The sequence below is a fragment of the Polyodon spathula genome, chromosome 22 (genome assembly GCF_017654505.1).
Source record: "Polyodon spathula isolate WHYD16114869_AA chromosome 22, ASM1765450v1, whole genome shotgun sequence".
Classification (NCBI taxonomy): Eukaryota; Metazoa; Chordata; class Actinopteri; order Acipenseriformes; family Polyodontidae; genus Polyodon; species Polyodon spathula.
In genome coordinates, this window is record NC_054555.1 from 14,118,414 (window position 1) to 14,143,732 (window position 25,319).

General features: G+C 39.5%; 1 protein-coding gene across 3 annotated transcripts in view; it reads right to left on the reverse strand.

Annotated features, from left to right (window-relative positions):
• LOC121296813 (ras-GEF domain-containing family member 1C-like) overlaps positions 1 to 25,319 on the reverse strand; it is an 85,613-nt gene that overhangs the window by 24,636 nt on the left and 35,658 nt on the right. For all 3 annotated transcript variants that reach the window (XM_041222635.1, XM_041222636.1, XM_041222637.1), the window contains 5 exons: positions 18,403 to 18,615; positions 11,291 to 11,365; positions 4,979 to 5,074; positions 3,508 to 3,610; positions 2,886 to 2,965 (listed from right to left, as the gene is read on the reverse strand). In XM_041222635.1, coding sequence (XP_041078569.1) covers positions 2,886 to 2,965; positions 3,508 to 3,610; positions 4,979 to 5,074; positions 11,291 to 11,365; positions 18,403 to 18,615 — 567 coding nt within the window. The remainder of the gene's footprint in view (positions 1 to 2,885; positions 2,966 to 3,507; positions 3,611 to 4,978; positions 5,075 to 11,290; positions 11,366 to 18,402; positions 18,616 to 25,319) is intronic.

Sequence of the window (25,319 nt, forward strand, 5' to 3'; positions counted from 1 at the left end):
TCAATCAGGGGTAGGATATAAGAACATTTACAAGGCACTGAATATCCCCCAGAGCACAGTAAAGTCCATTATTAAGAAATGGAGAGAATATGGCTCAACTGTGAATCTGTCTAGAACAGGAGTATCTGGGTGAGAAGGGCACTAGTCTGGGAGGCCACCAAGAGGCCTATGGCAACTCTAAACGAGTTACAGTCTTCCACTGCTGAGCTGGGAGATACTGTACATACCACAACAACAGCCCGGGTGCTTCACAAAACTGGCCTTTATGGGAGAGTGGCAAAAAGAAAGCCAGCCATTGTTGAAAAAAACTAATACTAAATGTCAGCTAGAGTTTGCCAGAAGGCATGTGGGAGACTCTGAGACCCAGTGGAAGAAGATTCTATGGTCTGATGAGACCAAAATAGTGCTTTTTGGCCTCAACGCCAAGTGCTACGTTTGGTGTAAGCCTAACACCACACATCATCCTGAGAACACCATCCCTACCATGCAGCATCATGCTATGGGGATGCTTCTCTGCGTCAGGGCCTGGAAAGCTCGTGAAGATAGAGGGCAAAATGGATGCAGCAAAGTACAGAGAAATCCTGGAGGAAAACCTGCTGAAGTCTATAAGAGACCTGGGAATTGGGAGAAGATGCATCTTCCAGCAGGAGAATGACCCCAAACATACTGCCAAAGCCATACTGGAGTGGCTTAAAAACAAAAAGGTCGATGTCCTGGAATGGCCCAGTCAAATCCCAAATTACAAATCCAATTGAGAATATGTGGAAAGAGTTGAAAATTGTTCACCAAAGGTCCCCATCCAACTTGACGGAGCTTGAGCAATTTTGCAAAGAAGAATGGGCAAAAATTGCAGTGTCCAGATGTGCAAAGCTGGTAGAGACTTATCAATATAGACTCATGGTTGTAATTGCTGCCAAAGGTGCCTCTACCAAATATTGACTCAAGGGGGTGAATACTTATGCAATCAATTACACCGTGTAACAAATTATTATTTTTTGGTTCCTGGGTAGTAAGTGTTATTTCCTAATTGCTTATGCCTAAGTATAGAAAATGGCTATTATTCCCCACAAACTTTGCTTTTGTGACCAGGACAGTGATATTTTGAAATTGACTTATTTTCCAGAACATTCCAGATAGATTCAGTGCTGAGTAAACTTGGAGAAACTTCTAGAACTTTCCAGTAACATAAATAGTAGTATAAATACAGGGGCCTTAAGCCCACCAGTTCAGTTTAGTTCCAGCTGCCTAAGTGGATACATATCTGCATTTTTCTGAGATGGCATCAAGAGGCTGCAATGGTGGCATTCCTGATGGGTCTCCAAGGCGGTTTTACCAAGTTTCCCCACTATCTTTGCCTTTGGGACAGCAGGGACACCAAGGCGCACTACCACAGGCGGGACTGGCCACAGCGGACCGAGTTCTCTATGGGGAGAGAACAACATCAAGTGGGAACCACTGGTGGACCCCCGGAAGGTGCTGATGCCACCACTGCACATCAAATTGGGCCTTATGAAACAATTTGTCAGAGCTCTAGATAAGGGGTCGGCAGCCTTCAAGTACCTTCAAGATTTCTTCCCTAAGCTGTCTGAGGCAAAGGTCAAAGCCAGTGTCTTTGTCGGAACACAGATAAAGAAGATCCTGGAGTGCAATGAATTCCCCAAGAAGCTCACTAGTAAGGAGAAAGCGGCTTGGAACAGCTTTGTCGCAGTGGTTCGGGGCTTCCTGGGCAATCACAAGGCCGAAAACTATGTGCAGCTGGTTGAGACTCTGGTGAAGAACTACGGCACAATGGGCTGTAGGATGTCCCTCAAAGTCCATATCCTTGATGCTCATCTTGATAAATTCAAGGAGAACATGGGAGCGTACTCGGAGGAGCAAGGCGAGCGCTTCCACCAGGATATACTGGACTTTGAACGTCGCTACCAAGGACAGTATAATGAGAACATGATGGGAGACTACATTTGGGGGCTGATTCGTGAAAGTGATTTACAGTATAATCATAAATCTCGAAAAACTACTCACTTCTAAGTCTTTTGTAGTCATTTTTGTATTACTTTAGTATAAATACATGTTAATTTGGATTCATATGTTGTTTTTTTCTGACTTTATGTGAACGAAAAGACACAAATTCGCCCGTTTTCTCATTGGAAATAGGTAAATTTCAAAATATCACTGTCCTAGTCACAAAAGCAAAGTTTGTGGGGAATAGCCATTTTCTATACTTTTGACTACAATTAGGAAAAAACACTTACTACCCAGGAACAAAAATAGTGTTATTTTCTGTTTTGTATTTGTAATTAATTTAGAACAATTTGTAGATTTCATTTTTCACTTTGACAAACTCCTAATTAAATCCATTTTGATTCCACGTTGTAACACAATAAAATGTGGAAAAGTCCAAGGGGGATGAATACTTTTGAGAGCCACTGTGTGTCAAATGTTCAGTAAAAGCACATGTTATCGTAAACTTGAATTTGTATTTTAAAACTTGGTTAAAGAAGTCTGTTTGTAGCCCATGGTTTCAGTTCATGTTGCACTTGCTTGGTTATTCTCCCTAGTGACATCTTGCCTTTCAGCTGCTTCCTCTGTTGACTGCCATGCTTTCAAACTGGAACTCGATTCGACCCACAAGAGTGCAGAGGTGACTCAGGAAGAGCAAACAGAACCCAAGAACAGAGGCACAGAATCTGAGCACTTCCTGCCATGCTTTAAACTGAATTACAGGTTTCTATAAACCTTCACATTAGAGACCAGCTAGTGCAAATGCAGAACAGGTAAGATTTCTGAAATTATTTTGCAGATGTCCAGAATGTATGATTTCTACAGTCACATACTTTACATATCCTGTAAGCATCTATAGCATCAGGAAAAGGGTGTTATTTTACCTCCAGAATGAAGAATTTAGCAGTTTTCACCTTTGTCCAGGTTTTTTTCAGTCGAGATACTGGGCTCATATTCATACCAGCTGAAGGAGAGAAATGCAATAGTGGGTTTCACTCTAGACTCCACAGTATGCTGTCTTAATTTAGAAATACTAAAAGAAACTTCAGTTCAATGACAAACATTTTGAATATAAGTCTTTTAAACTGTCTTCATTTTGAAGACATTGAAAACAACTTTCAGTAATTTTTTTGTCATTAAATACGCTTCTTTTAGCATTTCTACATTCAGCAGTATTGAGTGTTAAAAAGTTATGGATTGCATTTTAGAAAGTACTCAGACAGATCCACCAGGCCTTTCTTAGGACAGTTAGCACTAGTTTTTTGCAATGAAAACTGGTAGTCTTTGGGAGAATCTCCTAACTCAGCTTACAGGGATACAATCGTTTTAAACTGCATAAAACTAATTACAACAGAAACTGAATTGCTCAAATGATTTTTCAACCTGATTTATACAATTTCAATTACTCTTGAGCTGTTTAATGTTTTGTAACAGTAACATTTCCAAACTTTGCCCCGTGACTAACGTGCAGTGAACCTGGCCTGTAATGAGTGTGTGGACACTTACATACGATAGCCATGAGGGAGTTAAAGTTGCCGATATTGAAGCACTCCCGAGCCACGTCGATAAAGAACTCGATCACCTGGGCTCGCTGCTTCTTCTTTGCGGGCTGTGAAGGTTGTGTGAGTGTTAAATACAAGCCAGCTAAATGAGCAGTCACTGAGCATCTGGATTTCAATGCTTTCTTCAATGGTAGTGGTGAGCCATTGGGACCCAACCCCATTGCTTGTTAGTTTTACCCTAACAATCACCTGAAACTGGTTTTATTTGATGATTTTGAAACCTACACAGACATATTTGTTTTGCTTTTACTGTAATAATTGTACAAACTCTGTGACTTTGATAAACTATTTAAAGGACTGCTAAAAAATGTTCTTTCTACTTTCTTCCTGATCTAAAAATGTTTGTTGTTGTTAAACTGGAAAAAAAAAAAACATCCCAATACTGACTCTCTTAATCATTTTGTGCATATAAAGTCACTGTCTCATCTCAAAGTGCTCACCAGTATCAAAGTACAAAGAACAATATCCCGAGAGCCATAGTGACAGCTATAAAAGCACACAGCCCTATTATACTTGTCTTTAATTTGAAACATTATTTAATCTCTTGGTTTAGGTTAAACTCCAAGGGGTTGGGTGGATGTGTGTGTTTGTATGTTTTTTCTGTGCATCTTGTTATATAGAATAGATTAAGCAGCATGACTTAGTGAAGTGTTTCTGCAGGATGAATGAGCTGTCTGTAAGGGGGGGGGGGGGGGGGGGGGGGCCAAAGAGAAACACGAAGGAATGTATATCAGCATCACCTCACACAATACAAGGGGCAGTGATCTCTAGCTTCAGAGACTGTCGGCTGAGCTTAAAGAACCAGGCTCTATCTACGGAGCAGCTAAAACTAACTTTATATGACTCAACTCAGTCAAAACCACAGAGAGTTCTCTGTAATATACACAGGTCTGGGAGCCAGCGTTGTAGACAGTAGAGTGGGTTGAGTCTGTCTGAATCTTAGCTCGGTACAGATGCACAAGCTGGGTAAACATGCCCTGTATCTAGTATAACGGTCACTATGTGGATTGTGGGTTGGGAAGTATGTACAACTCTGTTCTGTCCTTAAAACACATGGAATGCAGCTTGGATTCAATGGTTCTTTATAGTGCAAGCCAGTGACATTAATGAATTTAAAGAACTGCTTTACATCCAATACCGGTAATGCAAACTGGTTCGGATAACTTCGGATTTATTGAAAAGTTTAATAAATGGATGTCAGGTGGCGTTGAAAAGTAAATCTGTTCCTGTCACCATCACACAATACAGACATTATAGGTGACAGGGTACAAAACCCTACCACTAGAGGTGCTCTCTCACAGCATGATCCCTCAAGTAAAAAATACTCATTTTAAAAGAACATTCCACACTGACTTGAGCAACAAACAGAAAATGATACACAACACAGCATTGCTTGTTAACATACATGTACTTACCATGCAGATTTCAGTGGCTACAAGATAGCACAGTCTGTTGAACCACTTTACATAGGCCTCAAGGTTGGTGGTCTTCTTCTGCTCACTAAAGCATGGCTGTCAAATGAGATTATTGAAAAGGTGAATACACCAAAAACACACAGGACCTCATTACAACCAGAACATTGTATTAATTTCTGTATCTGCCAAAGCACACAGAACTGTCACGTTAGAAAATGTTATTCATAAAAGCCTGTTTCTAAAGAGGGGTTTCTTTTTAAACATTCCATCTTGTATTGCAGAAAGATTATCCACACTTTTAACTCTTTTGCAAACCCCACCACCTCACACACAACTGGGAGCCATGATGGAATTACTTCAATTTGAAGCAACAGTTTTTGTACTTTTGGTTGTAAAATTATGTACATGCAAAGTAATTTGTCAAAACACGTGGTCGTAGTCCACAATTACAGAAAGTACACACAAAAAAACATGTACCCAGCAGGGCTTAAGATTTTTAACTACTGGCCCCTTGGGCCACTGAGCTAGTGTTTTTACCGGCCCGGATGCAATTTTATCTGGCCCAATATATTTATATATTTTTTCATGGTGGTTTTTATTTTCAGTATGTTTCTAACTGTGTATGGTAACCAAAGAGAGCCCACGTCTTAAAAGAAAGTGGCTAAAAACGAAGCCTTTCAATATATGTTACTTTAGCCATTAAACATGTATATAGCAAGTGCTAAAAGAAGTAATCCAAACTTGGGTAACATTGAAATTATAAAGGTAACTTAACATTATGATGAATATAAAGACATACTAAATGTTAAGCAGAAAAACACAGTGACTAATAAGAAAAGGCAAGATACTTGGAGTTGGAAAGGAGTTTTTAACTCTGTTCTGCAGTTCAATGTAAAACATCTACTGTTGACTGAATCAACATTTGCACTGAACATTAAAAGTACAACCAGGGATCCTTGTTTTTAATTATTTACAGGTTATTGGATAAAAAAAGTAACTTGACTTAGATTCATCTGATGTCGGTACTTGATGGCTAGTTGTAATTAGTGATGTTAAACTGTTAAGATTAAACTATTAAGATTATTTTATAAATATTATTTGTTAGAATTAAATAGATGTAGAATATTTAGTTGCGATATGATAGGTGTTATTTTATTCTGAATCTACTACAGCAAAAATTACTTGGTGGTTTGCACAATATTATGCTACTGTTGCTTTAACTGGAAGAGCTACGCGCTGTGACGTTGCTGATCATCGAGTTCAGTGTATTTTAATTCAGTAAATAAAAGGAAAAACTTGTGCCTAAGGAAGCACCTACACTTACAGCACGAAGAAATCTTGTCTTGGACATTGTTTGAACACTTTGTGAACCCGGCAAGACTTTACCGGCTTACACTGTTAAGCTGTCTGCTTGTGCACACGCATTTGCCTTCTATTCTTGGGAGCGTAAGGGATCAGAGTTCAGGTTAATCGAATATTCAAAAAGGTGGCACCCTGTGTATTCAAATAGGAAACAATTCGAAATTCCCTTCCCTAATCCTAATAATAAACACTATTAAAACAGTATTTATAATCTAAAATAATAACAATCCTTCTTAGGGTGCTTGTGAGTCCAGGAAAGATTGTGAATGGCGTTTTTGACCTGAACACATCTGATTCCAAATCAAAAAAAAAAGTTAGACAATTCAATCGCGTATCTGGGTATCAAGTGGGACATCTTACAGTGAGACTGGATATGATGTAAACGAAACATTGAATTCACAACAAATAAAGCTGCTGTTTTATCTGCAAGTCTGAGAAACTGACATCAAACAAGGCAGACTGTTACTTTTTTTTATTGTCAAAATGAAAACTCCAGTCTAAATATTGGTCTTCATTTTTTACATAATTACTTTCTTTATGATTTACGGATTTCAGAGCTTTCCTTTTGGCTTATTGGTTGCTTAGTTGTAGAAAACCCGATATGTAAATGATTTGTCGCGGGAACGAGTACCAACACAGCACTTCGGTACACAGTCTCACGGTACTAGTCTGACTCTACAACAAATGACGTGCGGCGGGAAAGTTAGGATTAGTTCACAGTTATGTTTTTAAAAAACGGTTTGTAAATTTTCAAAAAACGGCTTGTAAATTTTCACCTTTTTGGCACACTGGCCCATTTTCCCGGATTCATGAAACGGAAGCCATGTGCATATATATATATATATATATATATATATATATATATATATATATATATTCTCACATATATATTCTCATAATAATCTACATAATAATCTACAAGTAAAAAGTATAACCTGTGATAAGATATTTTATCTTTCCTGAAATATAACGACTGGTGAGTGGGAACTTTCACTGTAGAAGTGAGGATCAGAGCTTTGCACAGGGTACTACATTAAACTGGAGAGCTATCTGAATTATAAGCAGAGAATTTAGTGCTGTGTGGGTACATCCACCATGTCAACTAGGAATACAGATGTTCATATAAAAATGTATCTGCACTTTAGGACAGCATGTATAGGAATGTAAAGGAAGTTTTATGTGTTTCTCAAATTATATATACACTTTAAAACACCATCTTCCACTAAATATGTGTATGTTTTCTATATTAACAGGTTTAGATATCCCACATAGACTTGATTAAAACGTCTAAAACATTATTCTCTACATGAAGAAAAGTGTTTGTACCTATTTTCCCACTCAATTTATTGAAAAAGTAACTGAGCAATTTACCATGAAAATAATATAACTTTGTTAAAGTGAGCCTACATAAACACTTACTAAATACTTATTTGCTGGACAGTATATGACTTGTCCACAAACAACACTTTTGAAAGGAAATACACATTTGGCAAGTAATGATTTTAACTATGCATAGACCTAAATTATACCAACAAAATAATATTTTTAAAATATTTATTTATATTAAAAAAAAACTAAAATACAGCGAGTAATTTCCTGAAGATAAAATGTATTTATAATACAAATTAAATGTAAATATACATTACCTTTAAACAAAAAATACTGTCTGCAAAGCAATACCTGTTTTTGTTTCTCAAAAAAATACAAATGGTGTCCTGTCACTCTGGATGAATCTCCACAGAGAACCTTGCCTTTAAGGTCTAAGATTTGCGCATGCGTAGAAAGGCTCAAAAAGGCAAAAGTTAACTTATTTCCTGTGACACCAGTATTTGCTCATCCCTTCATTTCACAGCAGTACTACTTGTAAGTAAATATATGTGTATTAAACATTAGCTGGCATTATGAAAAATGTGCAGTAACTAGCATTAAACATAATACTTTGTATTATGTGTAATTGTCTTTCAATACAATTTAATATCACTAGCAAACAGGTGTGAGCAATCAATTAAATCAATCGTCGATCAAATGATTGATAGATCAATAGAAAGTTAACTGAAATCAATTACCATTCCCAGCACTGTGATGGAAGTAACCCCACATCCCACTGTGATGGGAGTCTTATTTCCAACCCTGCACTGCAGTCCAGCACTTTATTCAAAGCTTGATAATTTCATCCCATTAAATCTGCAACGAACTGTATGGCACCAACATTTACAGGGATTAAACAGAAGCCCTGTTGCAGTTAAAACAACCAGACATCCATGATGTCATCATTAAATCAATTATTTTGTTTCATTACACCACCTGTATCTGACAATGTGTGCGTTCTGCACTCACACACTAGAGGTAAAACAGTCTGTTACAGAGCGAATCAGAAACTTACAATCAGTTTGTTTCAGGCTTGATAGTTTGAACTAATGTATTGTTCAAAATGCATGTTCAAGCACTAGCTGTACTTGAAGTGATAATTTACTTAATTAAACCATTTTTTTAAAATTTAGTCATCAATTATTATTTTTCTCCTGGTTCACTGCTGCAATCCCCTGGTGACTTTGGGAACAGAGACTGAAACATGTGTCCTCTGAAATGCGTTCCAGCCAATCTGTCATTTTTTGCACTGTGGATCCACAGTGAAGCCACCAGACCTATAATGCTGGAGTATAACACAGATCTGAATAGTTCCACTGCAGACCTGCAGGTGCCCTATCAGCCATAGGGTTTGCTGGTGTCAACCTAATCCCTCCCTACCCGGGCAAAGTTCAGCCAGTTGTGTGCTGCCCCCTAGGAACCCCTGGTCATGGTTGTTAATGACATAGCCTGGATTCGAACCTGTGATCTCCAGGCTATAGGGCACATCCTGCACTCCACGTGGAGCACGTTTACTGGATGCGCCACTCGGGAGCCCTTAATTATACCTTTTTAATGGTTTTCAGCTCTTAAAACAGTTGAAGATTTTAAGTTAGCTATAATATAAGTAACTTGAACTCTGCAACTGTTTAAGAGCTGAAAACAATGCAGTGGAGGGGGGGGGGGGGGGGGGGGGGGGGGCGGCTCTTAATTTACTAGTGACCAGTGAAAATCAGCATGTTACCTTTTTAAACCATACTTTAGCAAGTCTAACTCTGTAAGCTGTAGAATTTGTGGTTTTATAATTTTGCAACATCCCTCCCAATGTAAATGCTGATTTTGTCTTGCTGGCAATTCTCTGGCCAGCCCTTTTCCCTTATTCAGTAATAAATAACCTATAGTGGGACGAATAATGAATTTCCTAACCTTTCCAAATATTCTTAATGAGTGCTTGAAATGTTCAGTGTATTTGAAAAGTCTAATCATCAAAAGCAGAATTCTGCTTTGCAGGCTGTCAGGTATATGGTATTGTATCCCAAGTACTGGATTCAGAAGCACAATTACTTGAAGAATGTAAGTCACTGCAGTCCAGACCTCAATGACAATGTGATAATGCTGCTATATCTTTAGAGTCCTCATTCATTCATCCATCTGTCCTGTTCTACACACTGAACATGAGAATTAGCTGAATTTTCTCTAACCATCTGCCAACTTAATCATAGACTGGCAGCTTCCTAAGACCGTTCAAACTGTATTTGAGTATAATCTGTTAAACCATTGACTTTATATAATTTTCATTTATAAATCACTCCAGGTGAAAAAAAAACACTAGATTTAAATGAAAATTAAACTAGATCCCAAAGCAGGAAGGCAACCTTTAAGCAATAAGGCACGAGAGGGCATGGGTTGTGCTGGGTAGTGTCACTTCTTGGTGCGTTGTTAGGCACCTGATGAGACATAGTTGAAGTCATGCAGCTAACCAAGAAGTGACAATATCCAGCACAACCCATGCCCTCATGTGCCTTATTGCTTTTATAAAATGGTTTTATAAACGTTTTTTAAAACAGAAAGGAGAAATCTATGGATTTATTAACATTTTGAGGTATAACCTTCGACAACAGAAAACAGTCCCCAATAATATTCAAGTATTTTATTCAACTTTTTTAGATGTATATCTGTGAGGTGCCTGCCTTCCTGTCCCCATGAACTAAAAATAATATTCAAGTATTTTTTTTTTGTTTCAGTAAAAGCAAAAATTATTATTATTTTTTTTAATAAAGACTTTAAATAAACTTTTTTGTTGGGACAAAATGATTCATTATTAAGTAATTAATTTAAAGTCAAAGTGTATTTTTTTCAGAAAGCCAATTATTTAAGCATTAACAGTCTAATTAGTTTGTTTGGTGGTATTAATTTCATTTTTAGGTTTTTTCCAGCACGTCAATGTTACATTTTGGCACCTGTAAAGAGAGTGAGTCCACGGTAGTAAAGGAGAAGAGAGGCAGTGAAGAAAGGCGAGAGTCAGATAGTTAAGACATTGCATGTAGTTATGTAAATGCTGTCGGAAAATATAAAAATATCCACAGTTAAAAATTAATGAAGAGTCAGTTTCACAAAACAATGGCTGATACCAACTAAATGGAAGAAAATAAAACGGCATATCTGACACATGGATTTGACCGAAGTTACAGAAAATAACTGAGATGTACTACAAATAAAATGCCAAAACAGCTTCTTGTTTAAAATAGCAAACTGGTTCATACTGCAAATTAATATAAACTGGAAGATATGACAAGACACTTTGATGTCTTCAATATCTTCCATGACAGCAGGTATTTACACAGGTGTTTTCTTTGATTTTGGTGGCGCAGCGATACATGGTTAGTACAAGTGCAGTGATTTGCCTTTGTTCCTAAGTCGTTCCTAATCGTGACATTGTGCTGGATAATGTAGTGGCTTGGAACACTGATGGACCAATCAGCATGCAGCATTCTAACAATCTGTTTTATAATAACCATTCAGTAAGAACAGAGCAGCACCTCCTCCCTTATTTGCATTTATTCTCTTGATCGAATCCTCTTGAGTTTTCCTCCATTAGCTTACCCTTGTGCTGTCCAGGTGGTCGTCATTTACAAAGGCTTGGACAAACTCTTCAGGGCCGATGTGACTGAGTCGTTCCTGGGGGAGGAAGAATAATACCATGAGTAAACATTAACTGTATAACACTCACATCTCAGAAGTCACCACAGGGAAAAGGTGCTCTGTCTTATTCTACTGTATATATAAGATTGATGACATCAAATAAAGAATTGGTGTCAAGTAACATGAAATAGTTAAATCATTAAAGGTGTAGCTCCACATGTTTTTGTGTTTTTACTGTCTACTTATAGTATCAGAATGTTTCTAGTTAGTCTGAGTGATTCTTGTTGCAATTACAGTAATCCATCGTGTCTCAGCCCGTCACATATTCGCCCTAACCGTTTATCTGCCCTGACCAAGCCCTTCAGCACAGTTTGTGTGACAACCAGGCTTGGATACCGAAGAGTGAGTAAGCATGTCGAAACCGCTGACAGCCGGGCGAGTAGCCAGAGTTTGTTTATTATTGAACATAGATAAGTTGATAGACTGTAGATCCTACCAAAGTTTTCGTACACTATGATGTATGTGCTCCGCCCGCTACCATGCTGGTAATGCCACGTGAGCTGTTCAGTGTGTTGATGTGTAAATAAATCCTCTTCACCTACAGGGCACACAGGTATGAAGGATATTTCTTTTCATTATTGCTGGTAATATATCGCAGACACTCTGGCTTGGGTTCTAGGCCACTAGAACAGAACAGCAGTTCCTGAGCTCCATCATATTTGAGTAGTTTCAATAAGAACCACTAAGGCTCAGCAACACCGAAAGCTACTTTAAGTAAATGCTCGTGGAAGCTACATTTGGGAGCATGTCTCAAACCTGTCATGCAGCCTGACAGACCCTGGCACATATCAGCACAGAGAAAGGGCTTGGGTTTTCCATCTGCACCATGAAACCAGTCTGTAAAACTCACCTCATCTCGGTATCAACCTGGCTAGCTGCAACATGAAACCAGTCTGTAAAACTAAATCTCATCACTTTGTCCCTGAGTCAGATTTAAACCCAGGCAGAGGTGAGACACAATAGGTGAGAGAGAAGTGGCATCCAGCCAAGTATCTGCTTCTACATTGACAGGCATTCAATCAGGATCGAGCCACAATGGAAAGAGGAAGGTTGTATAATAATATACAGCTTTCTCTAGATAGATAATACTGTCAGGTCTCCTACAGTCAAAATACATTCTCAGTCTCTGGGTTTTGGGGTAGCGACTGTGAATCACAGGCACTGTAGCCTGAAAAATATCTTAGGCTTACACAGTGTATGGTTTTTACGAATTAAAAAAAGGAGGTAGGTTTTATTATTAAATATTTTCCAATTAAATTCAGAGCAAAGGAATATCTATATTTCTACAAACAGGGCTTCAGATCTGGCTTGAAGCCTGCTGGAGACATTGAGGATAGTACATGGTGTACATTAGGCAAAATTTAGAATGGATCAGTTATAGTTTGAGAACTATTCCTTTGATAGCTTCGCTAGCCTTATGGAACCCCAATTCTGCCACAAAAATAGATAATTAATTTGAAATTACAGTGCCTATAGAAAGTTTACATCCTCTTGAACTTTTTTCACATTTTGTTGTGTCTGTCTCAGAGTTTCATGCATTTAAATGAGGACTTATCCACTTTATCCATAAATTTCCACTTGCCTACAAACCATACTCCACACTGTTAAGGGGAAAAGTAGTGAAAAAAAAGTTATATATTAAAAATACAAAACTGAAAGATCATAATTGGATAGGTCTCCACCCCCGAGTTAATATTTGGTGGAAGCATCTTTGGCAGCAATTACAGCTGTGAGTCTGTTGGGATACATCTAGATTTGACAATATTTGACCATTCTTCTTTACAAAACTGTACAAGCTCTGTCAAGTTCCTTGGGAGGCATTGATGGACAGCAATCTTCAAGTCATGCCACAAATTTTCCATTGGATTTAGGTCAGGGCTCTGACTGGGCTACTCAAGGACATTTACCTTTTTGTTCCTTAGCCACTCCAGTGTAGCTTTGGCTGTGTGCTTTGGGTCGTTGTCATGCTGAAAGGTGAACTTCCGTCCCAGTTTCAGCTTTCTTGGAGAAGGCAGCAGGTTTTCCACAAGGACTTCTCTGTACTTTGTTCCATTCATTTTCCCTTCTATCATGACAAGTGCCCCAGTCCATGCCGATGAGAAACATCCCATAACATGATGCCACCACAACCATGCTTCTCAGTAGGGATGGTGTTCTTTGGTCGATGCACTGTGTTGGGTTTGTGCCAAACATACCGCTTTGCATTTAGGCCAAAAAGTTCCATTTTAGTTTAGTCAGATCACAAAACTTTTTGCCACATGGTTACAGAATCTCCTGAGTGTTTTTTTGCATACTTCTTGAGTAATGGCTTCCTTCTTGCAATCCTACTATATAGGCCAGATTTGTGCAGTGCTTGGGATATTGTTGTCACATGCACACTTTAACATTGTCTTGGCCATAAAAGCCTGTAGCTCTTGAAAAGTTGCCATTGGCCTATTGGTAGCCTCTCTGATCAGTCTCCTTCTTGCTCGGTCATTCAGTTTGGAGGGACGGCCTGATCTAGGCAGGGTCCTGGTGGTGCCATACACCTTCCACTTCTTAATAATCATCTTGACCGTGCTCCAAGGGATATTCAATACCCATCCCCTGATCTGTGCCTTTCAACAACTTTGTCCCGGAGGTCTTTTGAAAGCGCCTTGGTGCTCATGGTTGAGTCTTTGCTTTGAAATGCACTACCCAGCAGAGGGAACCTACAGGAACTGCTGAATTTATCTTGAAATCATGTGAATCACTACAATTTAACACCTGTGGAGGCCACTTAACTTGGTGTGTGATTTTGAAGGTGCTTGGATACACATGAGCTAATTTAGGATTGCTATTACAATCCTAAGGGAGTGGACACTTATCCAACCAAGCTATTTCAATTTTTTTTTAAATTAATTTTCTGCAAATTTCTAGAATATTTTTTTCACCTGGACGTTGTGGGGTAGGATGTGTAGATAAAGATATATATATATATATATATATATATATATATATATATATATATATATATATATATATATATATATATATATAATGAAGGATTGGTTAAGTAAAGGAGCAAAATGAAAAAGGAGCACATAAACTAACTGGAGGGTAAACAAATAAATTAAATAATGTACAGGTTTTGAGATTGAAACTAATTATGGGATAACTGATAAACTACTAATTGATAATGATGTGTTAAATAAAGGAGATTCAAAATCAATTAAACTACATGGGGATATTAGGACCCAGTACTGGGTATCACTATGTAACACAATTTTTGTTCCTGGGTAGTAAGTGTTATTTCCTAATTGCTTATGCCTCAAAAGTATAGAAAATGGCTATTATTCCCCACAAACTTTGCTTTTGTGACCAGGACAGTGATATTTTGAAATTTACCTATTTCCAATGAGAAAACGGTCTTTTCGTTCACATAAAGTCAGAAAAAAACAACATATGAATCCAAATTAACATGTATTTATACTAAAGTAATATAAAAATGACTACAAAAGATTTAGAAGTGAGTAGTTTTTCTTTCACGAATCAGCCCCCAAATGTAGTCTCCCATCATGTTCTCATTATACTGTCCTTGGTAGCGGCATTCAAAGTCCAGTATATCCTGGTGGAAGCGCTCGCCTTGCTCCTCCGAGTACGCTCCCATGTTCTCCTTGAATTTATCAAGATGAGCATCAAGGATATGGACTTTGAGGGACATCCTACAGCCCATTGTGCCATAGTTCTTCACCAGAGTCTCATCCAGCTCCACATAGTTTTCGGCCTTGTGATTGCCTAGGAAGCCCTGAACCACTGCGACAAAGCTGTTCCAAGCCACTTTCTCCTTACTAGTGAGCTTCTTGGGGAATTCATTGCACTCCAGGATCTTCTTTATCTGTGGTCCGACGAAGACACCGGCTTTGACCTTTGCCTCAGACAGCTTAGAGAAGAAGTCTTGAAGGTACTTGAAGGCTGCCGACCCCTTATCTAGAGCTCTGACAAATTGTTTCATAAGGCCCCATTTGATGTGCAGTGGTGGCATCAGCACCTTCCGGGGGTCCACCAGTGGCTCCCACTTGATGTTGTTACCTTCCCACAGAGAACTCGGTCCGCTGTGGCCAGTCCCGTCTGTGGTAGTGCGCCTTGGTGTCCCTGCTGTCCCAAAGGCAAAGATAGCGGGGAAACTTGGTAAAACCGCCTTGGAGACCCATCAGGAATGCCACCATTGCAGCCTCTTGATGCCATCTCAGAAAAATGCAGATATGTATCCACTTAGGCAGCTGGAACTAAACTGAACTGGTGGGCTTAAGGCCCCTGTATTTATACTACTATTTATATTACTGGAAAGTTCTAGAAGTTACTCCAAGTTTACTCAGCACTGAATCTATCTGGAATGTTCTGGAAAATAAGTCAATTTCAAAATATCACTGTCCTGGTCACAAAAGCAAAGTTTGTGGGGAATAATAGCCATTTTCTATACTTTTGAGGCATAAGCAATTAGGAAATAACACTTACTACCCAGGAACCAAAAAAAAAAAACATTTGTTACACAGTGTTATTGTTACCCTTTAACAATTAATTATGGTTAGAAGGGTGTGAGAGTGTATGTGTGTGTGTTTCAGTGTGGGTGATAGTAGGAGTTGGTTGGGAGAGTTGGAGAGAAAGAGATCTAGTTGTTATTGCGAGTATTGTGAAACGGGAAAACGAACTATTGGAAAAGGTATTTGGGTTACAATTTGGATTATGATTTGGTTTTGGTGATGAGGTAACAGGCTTAGCCTGCCTCGTTATTAGTTAGGGAAACATTTGTTTACTAGGGCCTGAGATCGGGTTAGGTTTTGTTTTGTTTATTTTGTTTTTGTTTGTAAGTAATAAATACATGCTACGCCGTTTCCTGGCATCCTGTGTCTAAATTGTTTATTTGAAGAAGGAAAACATGTGACCAGAGGGCAATCTGTCAAAATGTCCCGCCATACGCCTGCCATTGACTGTACATCCCATGCTGGGATCCATGTTAGAAAATGCTGGGCCTCTAATAGACATGTAATAATTACCAGGACTGACTACAATTTTTGCAAATAAACTCCAAAGCCGTGTAATTGTAAAAGTTTGCGGTACTTAGTTTATTATTATTATTATTATTATTATTATTATTATTATTATTATTATTATTATTATTATTATTATTATAATAATAATAATAATAATAATAATAATAATAATAATAATAATAATAATAATAATCAATGGTCCCTTGAATCTTGGAATTTAGTTTTGGAAAAACACAACAAGTAGTGACTGTGTAAACATGAACTCATCACAAAACCTTACCCACACACTCCACAGATTGAGGTCTGTATATAAGTCATCCTAATATGTTACTATTTGACTGTGAGTGGAGTTCTCATGGTTACTGTACTTGCAGGTGTCAGCAGGCTTGTGGTTCTATAGCAAGCCAGGAACAACCTGACTGTCTCAAATTGGCTTAAACCCCAGTGAAACTGTATCTTTTGCTACAGAACGACAACATACGTTTTAAAAAAACAAAACAAAACTTCAATTATAAAACCATTAAAAAGGAAGTAAATAACACATTTATTTTAACTTGCAGCATTCTCAAGTTCCTCTTTATATATATATATACAGCTCTGGAAAAAATTAAGAGACCACTGCAAAATTATCAGTTTCTCTGGTTTTACTATTAATGTGTTTGGGTAAAGTACAAGTTTGTCCTGGAAGAAAACTTGCTTCCTTTTGCACTGACAATGTTCTCCAACACTGAGGATTGGTTTTTCCAGCAGGACAATGCTCCATGCCACACAGCCAGGTCAATCAAGGTGTGGATGGAGGACCACCAGATCAAGACCCTGTCATGGCCAGCCCAATCTCCAGACCTGAACCGCATTGAAAACCTCTGGAATGTGATCAAGAGGGAGATGGATGGTCACAAGCCATCAAACAAAGCCGAGTTGCTTGAATTTTTGCGCCAGGTGTGGCATAAAGTCACCCAACATCAATGTGAAAAACTGGTGGAGAGCATGCCAAGACACATGAAAGCTGTGCTTGAAAATCAGGGTTATTCCACCAAATAATATTGATTTCTGAACTCTTCCTAAGTTAAAACATTAGTATTGTGTTGCTGAATATGAACTTATTTTCTTTGCATTATTCGAGGTCTGACAACACTGCATCTTTTTTGTTAATTTGACCAGTTGTCATTTTCTGCAAATAAATGCCCTAAATGACAATATTTTTATTTGGAATTTGGGAGAAATGTTGTCAGTAGTTTATAGAATAAAACAAAAATGTTCATTTTACCCAAACACATACCTATAAATAGTAAAACCAGAGAAACTGATAATTTTGCAGTGGTCTCTTAATTTTTTCCAGAGCTGTATATATATATATATATATATATATATATATATATATATATATATATATATATATATATATATATATATATATTGTGTGTGTGTGTGTGTGTGTATTTCATAAAGAGCCACCATATGTTCAATGTAGCATGTTTTTCATAATCACATATTATACCACACATGTATTTTCAGTTTAAAACCTGAGATGTTGTACCACTTCTGGTTAAAGGAAGCTCTCAATGTTGATGTCTTATTCTTGTGCTTTCTGGGTGCACTTGTATTCACTGCGTCTTTCACCTCACCAGTGTCTTCTGGGTCAAAGCATGTTATTGGCTGAAAGATGTCAGTCAGTAGGAAAGCAGCCAATTGGTTACTGACAGGAACAAAGCCAGTAAAGAGGTGGGGACACCAGGTGAAATGACCTAGGAAGTGCAAGCTAGTCTAAAATTGTGGCGTGCAAACAGATATTTCTTTAACCTAGTGTAGTACCACATATCATGTTTTAAAATGAAAATATGGGTTTGATATAATGTGTTTCTTTCAAAACTACACATTTGAAATCTATAATGAATGTATGTGCAAGGCAGATGCGTTTTATGGAACTATTTTGTTAGCTACAATTACTACATTTATTGGGATAAATTTGTCCCAATGTTGTGTGGTGGCTGGAAGACTCACCAGCTCCACGTGGGTTAGCTGTTGTGCCAGTGTGTAGGGGTCGTTGCAGATGCTCAGTATGTCCCTCTGAATGGGAGGGGGTTTACTCTTGTAAGCAACCAGCTTGTCTGAGATGGAGGCGTTAACTTTAACAATGCTCTCCTCCTCTTGGTTTAGGGAGGCCAGCTTCTGGTTCAGATTCTGAAGGAGCTGGTTCATCTTTTTCCAGTATGCCTGTAAGAAAGGGTTTATTGTTAGCATCACATTGATTTAGGGTTAATAAAACAAAAAATCAGCTGAACCAACACAAATACATAATTATATTATAATCTTCATTAACTAGTCACCCTACAGAGTGAATATTTAAGGTTGCTTATCTTTTATCATCTTTTACATTCTGAACACATTTGCAGAAATGATCAGTGGCAAAATGCTTGAGTAAGTCAAAAGTGTAGAGAAGAAATCAAAGGTGGTTATGGTGAGATTGTATAACGTACTGGTGGCCCCACAATACAAAAAACGACTTTGCTGTGTTGGAGAGGGTACAGCAAAGGTAACCAGGGCTATAAAACATGAGTGATGAAGATAGGCTGAGCAAATGTATCTATTTTGTCCAGAACAAAGAAGGATAGGTCGAGTTTTTAAAATGAAGGAGTCAACAAAGTTAACCCTATTCATTATTTTATTCACAAGGACAAATGGGTTAAAATTAGGACACAGAGACTGGTTAGGATTTGGAATGGGATACCGAGTTATTGACGCTGAATCACTGGTACCCTTTAAAAAACAACTAGACAACGTTCTGGGATCAATCAGTAACAAGGAACTGGACAAGAAGCCTCCTCTCTTTCAAAACTTTTTTTATGTTCTTATGATTAGAAACAAGCATTATATTTACAGACTGTGGGGACTTTATCTAAATATCACTGTCAACATTTTACAAATTTTTACACACAGAAATACACAAAAGACTCAAGCGCAACGTTAGATGTTTCATAAGCTTGATACACATGATTTCCATTACATGAGAGTAGATGCTGAACTTCATGCTGATTTGAACTTGGCTCTTGACAAGATAAGCACCAACTAAGACGTAGCTCTACAGTAAATTAATGTGATCCATCTGCATCTCCATCCATTTGCGTTGGTTTCCATTTGATGATGTACATATTGATGTAAACAATTGCAGTGTTTCAATATAGAAACAGTGAGATTGACTATACCCAAGTACCTAAGAATTGGGGTACCAATAACATCTCCACAGAAGACCCCCCAGTGTTTCTTGTTTGATCTAAATCAATTCAGCTTTTAAAAATTATATAAAAAATGGAAGGTCTTCATTGTTATTAGTTATATACATTTAGGGTTTGACAGACCCTGATCAACACAACTCTTGGACTACATAACGTTACCTTAGGTAAGAAAATCCAATATTGCTGAGTGTGCGGAGGACCAGCTATATGGGTTACATTTTATAAAAAGAAATTGATCTAAAACATTATTTATAAGCAGTTTTAAATCCAGCCAGTTTCCCTAGTGACCGGCTCGAAGTCTGACCTCTGACCTCAGGATTCAAGTGCATGTTTGCTCAAGCTAGCACAGGCAGCTGAGTAATCCACTCCTATTTGATTAGTTAAATATTTCCAGTAAGTCTGTGATGTCACAAAGCAAAGCACTACGGGGGGTATTTCACTTGGACTATTACATTATAAAACTACAGAAATAACCCTCAGAACAGTTCCTACTTATAATTCCTAGATTAGAAGGAATATCATAAGAGTGCAACCAAGGGTTTTATTTGTGTGGTGCTGTGCGGTAGTCTGTGCTGTGCGGTAGTCTGTGCTGTGCGGTAGTCTGTGCTGTGCGGTAGTCTGTGCTGTGCGGTAGTCTGTGCTGTGCAGTACGCTGTGCTGTGCAGTACGCTGTGCGTGCGGTAGTCTGGCTGTGTGTTAGTCTGTGCTGTGTGGTATTACGTGATGTGCGGTAGTCTGTGTTGTGTGGTAGTGTGGTGCTGTGTGGTAGTCTGTGCTGTGTGGTAGTCTGTGCTATGCGGTAGTCTGTGCTGTGCAGTACACTGTGCTGTGAGGTAGTCTGTGCTGTGTGGTAGTGTGGTGCTGTGTGGTAGTCTGTGCTGTGTGGTAGTCTGTGCTGTGTGGTAGTCTGTGCTGTGTGGTAGTCTGTGCGGCAGTCTGTGCTGTGCGGTAGTGTGGTGCTGTGTGGTAGTCTGTGCTGTGTGGTAGTCTGAGCTGTGCGGTAGTGTGGTGCTGTGTGGTAGTCTGTGCTCTGCAGTAGTCTGTGCAGTAGCCTGGTGCTTTGTGATAGTTCTTGCTGTGTGGAAGTCTGGGCTTGAAACACGATAAATAATGTCCGTAATGACTCATAAGAAAGAAAGCATTCATCAGAAGTTACAGGCAAGCAAGATGTGAAGAACGAAATACATGGTACCATATCTTTACTGGAAGAGGTAACGAACCATTCCAATTCAAACGGTCCACACTAGAAATGAGCCTCTACACAAACATCTGCACTGTCCTCTTTCAATAACATTACAGGAATCACAACTGTTCTTAATAATCAATCCAATATACTCCAGTAAAATTCAAATGTATTAAATATACATGAGATTAATAGTTAATACTACTATTTGTAAAATAATAAATATAATACCTCACGCTCACACAGCACCTCACCTGAACATTCTTGTTTAAAACAGCGGAAGGACACACCAATGAAAATCATTATCAAGACTTTTAAGTGCCTGATTAATATGTTAGTAAGTAATGATTATAAATGCATTTTATAACAGAATTATGTTATTGCCAGTTCTGTTGTTAATTCAACATTGAGATGGTTATGATATTTGCTTTAGATTGCAACCAGATTAGTGACTCACAAAGTACTTTCATGGCTTTGCAGACTAGTTCTGAGTATTCCATGTGCAGAAATAACCAAATATCACAAAGCAAGTGTTTTGGAAAAGTTTCAGGGTATTATGTGCTGTGCAATAGTGTGGTGCTGTGTGGTAGTCTTGTTGTGTGGTAGTCTGTGCATGCGGTAGTCTGTGTTGTGCGGTACTCTGTGCTGTGCAGTACGCTGTGCTGTGTGGTAGTATGGTGCTGTGTGGTAGTCTGTGCTGTGCAGTATGCTGTGCTGTGCAATAGTGTGGTGCTGTGTGGTAGTCTCACTGTGTGGCAGTCTGCGTGCGGTAGTCTGGCTGTGTGGTACGCTATGCTGTGCGGTAGTGTGGTGCTGTGTGTTAGTCTGTGCTGTGTGGTAGTCTGTGCTGTGCGGTAGTGTGGTGCTGTGTGATAGTCTGTGCTGTGCGGTAGTGTGGTGCTGTGTGTTAGTCTGTGCTGTGCGGTAGTGTGTGCTGTGCAATAGTGTGGTGCTGTGTGGTAGTCCCAGCTGTAAGGTAGTCTGTACTGTGTGTTAGTCTGTGCTGTGTGGTATTCTGTGCTGTGTGGTATTCTGTGCTGTGTGGTATGCTATGCTGTGCGGTAGTGTGGTGCTGTGTGTTAGTCTGTGCTGTGTGGTAGTGTGGTGCTGTTTGGTAGTCTGTGCTATGCGGTAGTCTGTGCTGTGCAGTACGCTGTGCGGTAGTCTCGCTGTGTGGTAGTCTGTGCGTGCGGTAGTCTGGCTGTGTGTTAGTCTGTGCTGTGTGGTATGCTATGCTGGGCGGTAGTGTGGTGCTGTGTGTTAGTCTGTGCTGTGCGGTAGTGTGGTGCTGTGTGATAGTCTGTGCTGTGCGGTAGTGTGTGCTGTGTGGTACCCTGTGTTGTGCGGTAGTCTGTGCTGTGCGATAGTGTGGTGCTGTGTGGTAGTCTGTGCTGTGCGGTAGTGTGGTGCTGTGTGTTAGTCTGTGCTGTGCGGTAGTCTCTACTGTGTGGTAGTCTGTGCTGTGCGGTAGTGTGGTGCTGTGCGGTAGTCTGTGCTGTGCAGTACGCTGTGCTGTGCGATAGTGTGGTGCTGTGTGGTAGTCTGTGCTGTGTGGTAGTCTGTGCTGTGTGGTACGCTATGCTGTGCGGTAGTGTGGTGCTGTGTGTTAGTCTGTGCTGTGCGGTAGTCTGTGCTGTGCGGTAGTGTGGTGCTGTGTGATACGCTGTGCTGTGCGGTAGTCTGTGCTGTGAGGTAGTCTGGCTGTGTGTTAGTCTGTACTGTGTGGTATTCTGTGCTGTGTGGTACGCTATGCTGTGCGGTAGTGTGGTGCTGTGTGTTAGTCTGTGCTGTGTGGTAGTGTGGTGCTGTTTGGTAGTCTGTGCTATGCGGTAGTCTGTGCTGTGCAGTACGCTGTGTTGTGCCGTAGTGTGGTGCTGTGTGGTAGTCTCGCTGTGTGGTAGTCTGTGCGTGCGGTAGTCTGGCTGTGTGTTAGTCTGTGCTGTGTGGTATTCTGTGCTGTGTGGTATGCTATGCTGGGCGGTAGTGTGGTGCTGTGTGTTAGTCTGTGCTGTGCGGAAGTGTGGTGCTGTGTGTTAGTCTGTGCCGTGTGGTAGTGTGGTGCTGTGTGTTAGTCTGTGCTATGCAGTAGTGCGTGCTGTGTGGTAGTCTGTGCTGTATGGTAGTCTGTGTTGTGCGGTAGTCTGTGCTGTGCAGTACGCTGTGCTGTGCGATAGTGTGGTGCTGTGTGGTAGTCTGTGCTGTGTGGTAGTGTGGTGCTGTGTGTTAGCTGTGTTGTGTGGTAGTCTATACTGTGTGGTAGTCTGTGCTGTGCGGTAGTCTGTGCTGTGTGGTAGTCTGTGCTGTGTGGTAGTGTGGTGCTGAGTGGTAGTCTGTGCTGTGCAGTACACTGTGCTGTGCGGTAGTCTGTGCTGTGCGGTAGTCTGTGCTGTGCGGTAGTTTCTGCTGTGTGGTAGTCTGTGCAGTAGCCTGGTGCTTTGTGATAGTTCTTGCTGTGTGGAAGTCTGGGCTTGAAACACGGTAAATAATGTCCGTAATGACTCATAAGAAAGAAAGCATTCATCAGAAGCTACAGGCAAGCAAGATGTGAAGAACGAAATACATGGTACCATATCTTTACTGGAAGAGGTAACGAACCATTCCAATTCAAACGGTCCACACTAGAAATGAGCCTCTACACAAACATCTGCACTGTCCTCTTTCAATGACATTACAGGAATCACAACTGTTCTTAATAATCAATAAAATATTCTCCAGTAAAATTCAAATGTATTAAATATACATGAAACTAATAGTTAATACTACTATTTGTAAAATAATAAATATAATACCTCACGCTCAAACAGCAACTCACCTGAACATTCTTGTTTAAAACAGCGGAAGGACACACCAATGAAAATCATTATCAAGACTTTTAAGTGCCTGATTAATATGTTAGTAAGTAATGATTATAAATGCCTTTTATAACAGAATTATGTTATTACCAGTTCTGTTGTCAATTCAACATTGAGATGGTTACAATATTTGCTTTAGATTGCAACCAGATTAGTGACTCACAAAGGTATGTCGATGCAAAAAGGCACAAGCACTTTCATGGCTTCGCAGACTAGTTCTGAGTATTCCATGTGCAAAAATAACCAAAAATCACAAAGCAAGTGTTTTGGAAAAGTTTCAGGGTATTATCAAATGCTAAATCCACAAGCTTGTCCTGTACTGCTAAGAGAAAGGATGCATTTTCTTCTAGCATCTTCTTCAAATGTGTCTCTTATCCAAAGGCTACCTGTTGCCGCCGCTGGTTTTATAGGCCTTGCAAGTGTGACAGGATGATGTCTTTTATCTTCAACTCACAGAATAAATTTTCTCTCTTGAAATATGCCACCAGAGAGAAAGTTTAAAAACTGCCACCACGCACAACAGATATTAAACTTTTGAATGACTCTTGTCATTCATAAAAAATAAAATTATATATCACATCGCTGTAGACTTTTGTTGAGTTCACTGAGCCGATCAAACCCATCCGCGAGATAAGCAAGCATTGCAAGCCATTGTGAATCTTGGAGCAGTCCAGCATAAAGAAATCATCTTTTCTCCAGAAAAAACAGTTTCTTGTCTCAGCTCAAACAAACGTGTCAAAGAAAAACCACTGCTTCCCGTCTCAGCTCAAACAAATGTGTCAAAGAAAAACCACTGCTTCTCGTCTCAGCTCATACAAAGGTATCAAAACCTCCCCACGAGAAATCTGTCATACTTGAAACGGCAAATGCTGATGTTCAGAACCCATTTCTTCGCAAAGCATGGAAAATAAACTTGCATTAGTTGGTTGACCTTTGACAAAGTCCAACACTTTAATAGCTTCATCAAGCACCTTGTGAAGATCAACAGGCATATTCTTCGCAGCTAAAGCTTCACGATGTATTGAAGATTGAGTCCAAGTACCACTGTGTGCAACACGCTGAATTCAAGTCACCTGAACACTGTTCTTTCCCATCATAGCTCTGGCACCATCAATACATACACCAATACACATTTCCCAGTCCAGCCCAGCATCTTTAACTGCCTCAGAAAAAGTGTCCTGAATGCTTTCCCCAGTAGCTTGATCTGAAAGTGGATGGCAAAACAATACATCCTCCAACACGGATACGTCACAAATGTATCTGTCACAAAGATGGCTGTATTGGGGATGTCAGACCAGAAGAAACACACAGTACTGCCAGAGGAAATGATAAATGGAGGCGCTGCTTCGCTGTTTATTCTTTCCAGAAAATAAAACAGTTGTACAAATACTGACACCAAAACAGGACACGGCACTTGCGGCCAAAATAAATAGACAAACAAAATGAGTAGACACTAACAAAACAGGGTGGACGAACGCGACACAAAACAAGTACGGTGCTGGTCCTTCCAGCTTTCGTAGCAATTGATATAATTTACGTTTCTCCTCTCTCTCTCACCCGTTCTCCACTCCCGAACACACAACCCCGAGTATGTGAAAACAGGCGGCTTTTATGCAGCTGTACCGTGACTCGACTGCTAATCAATCATTC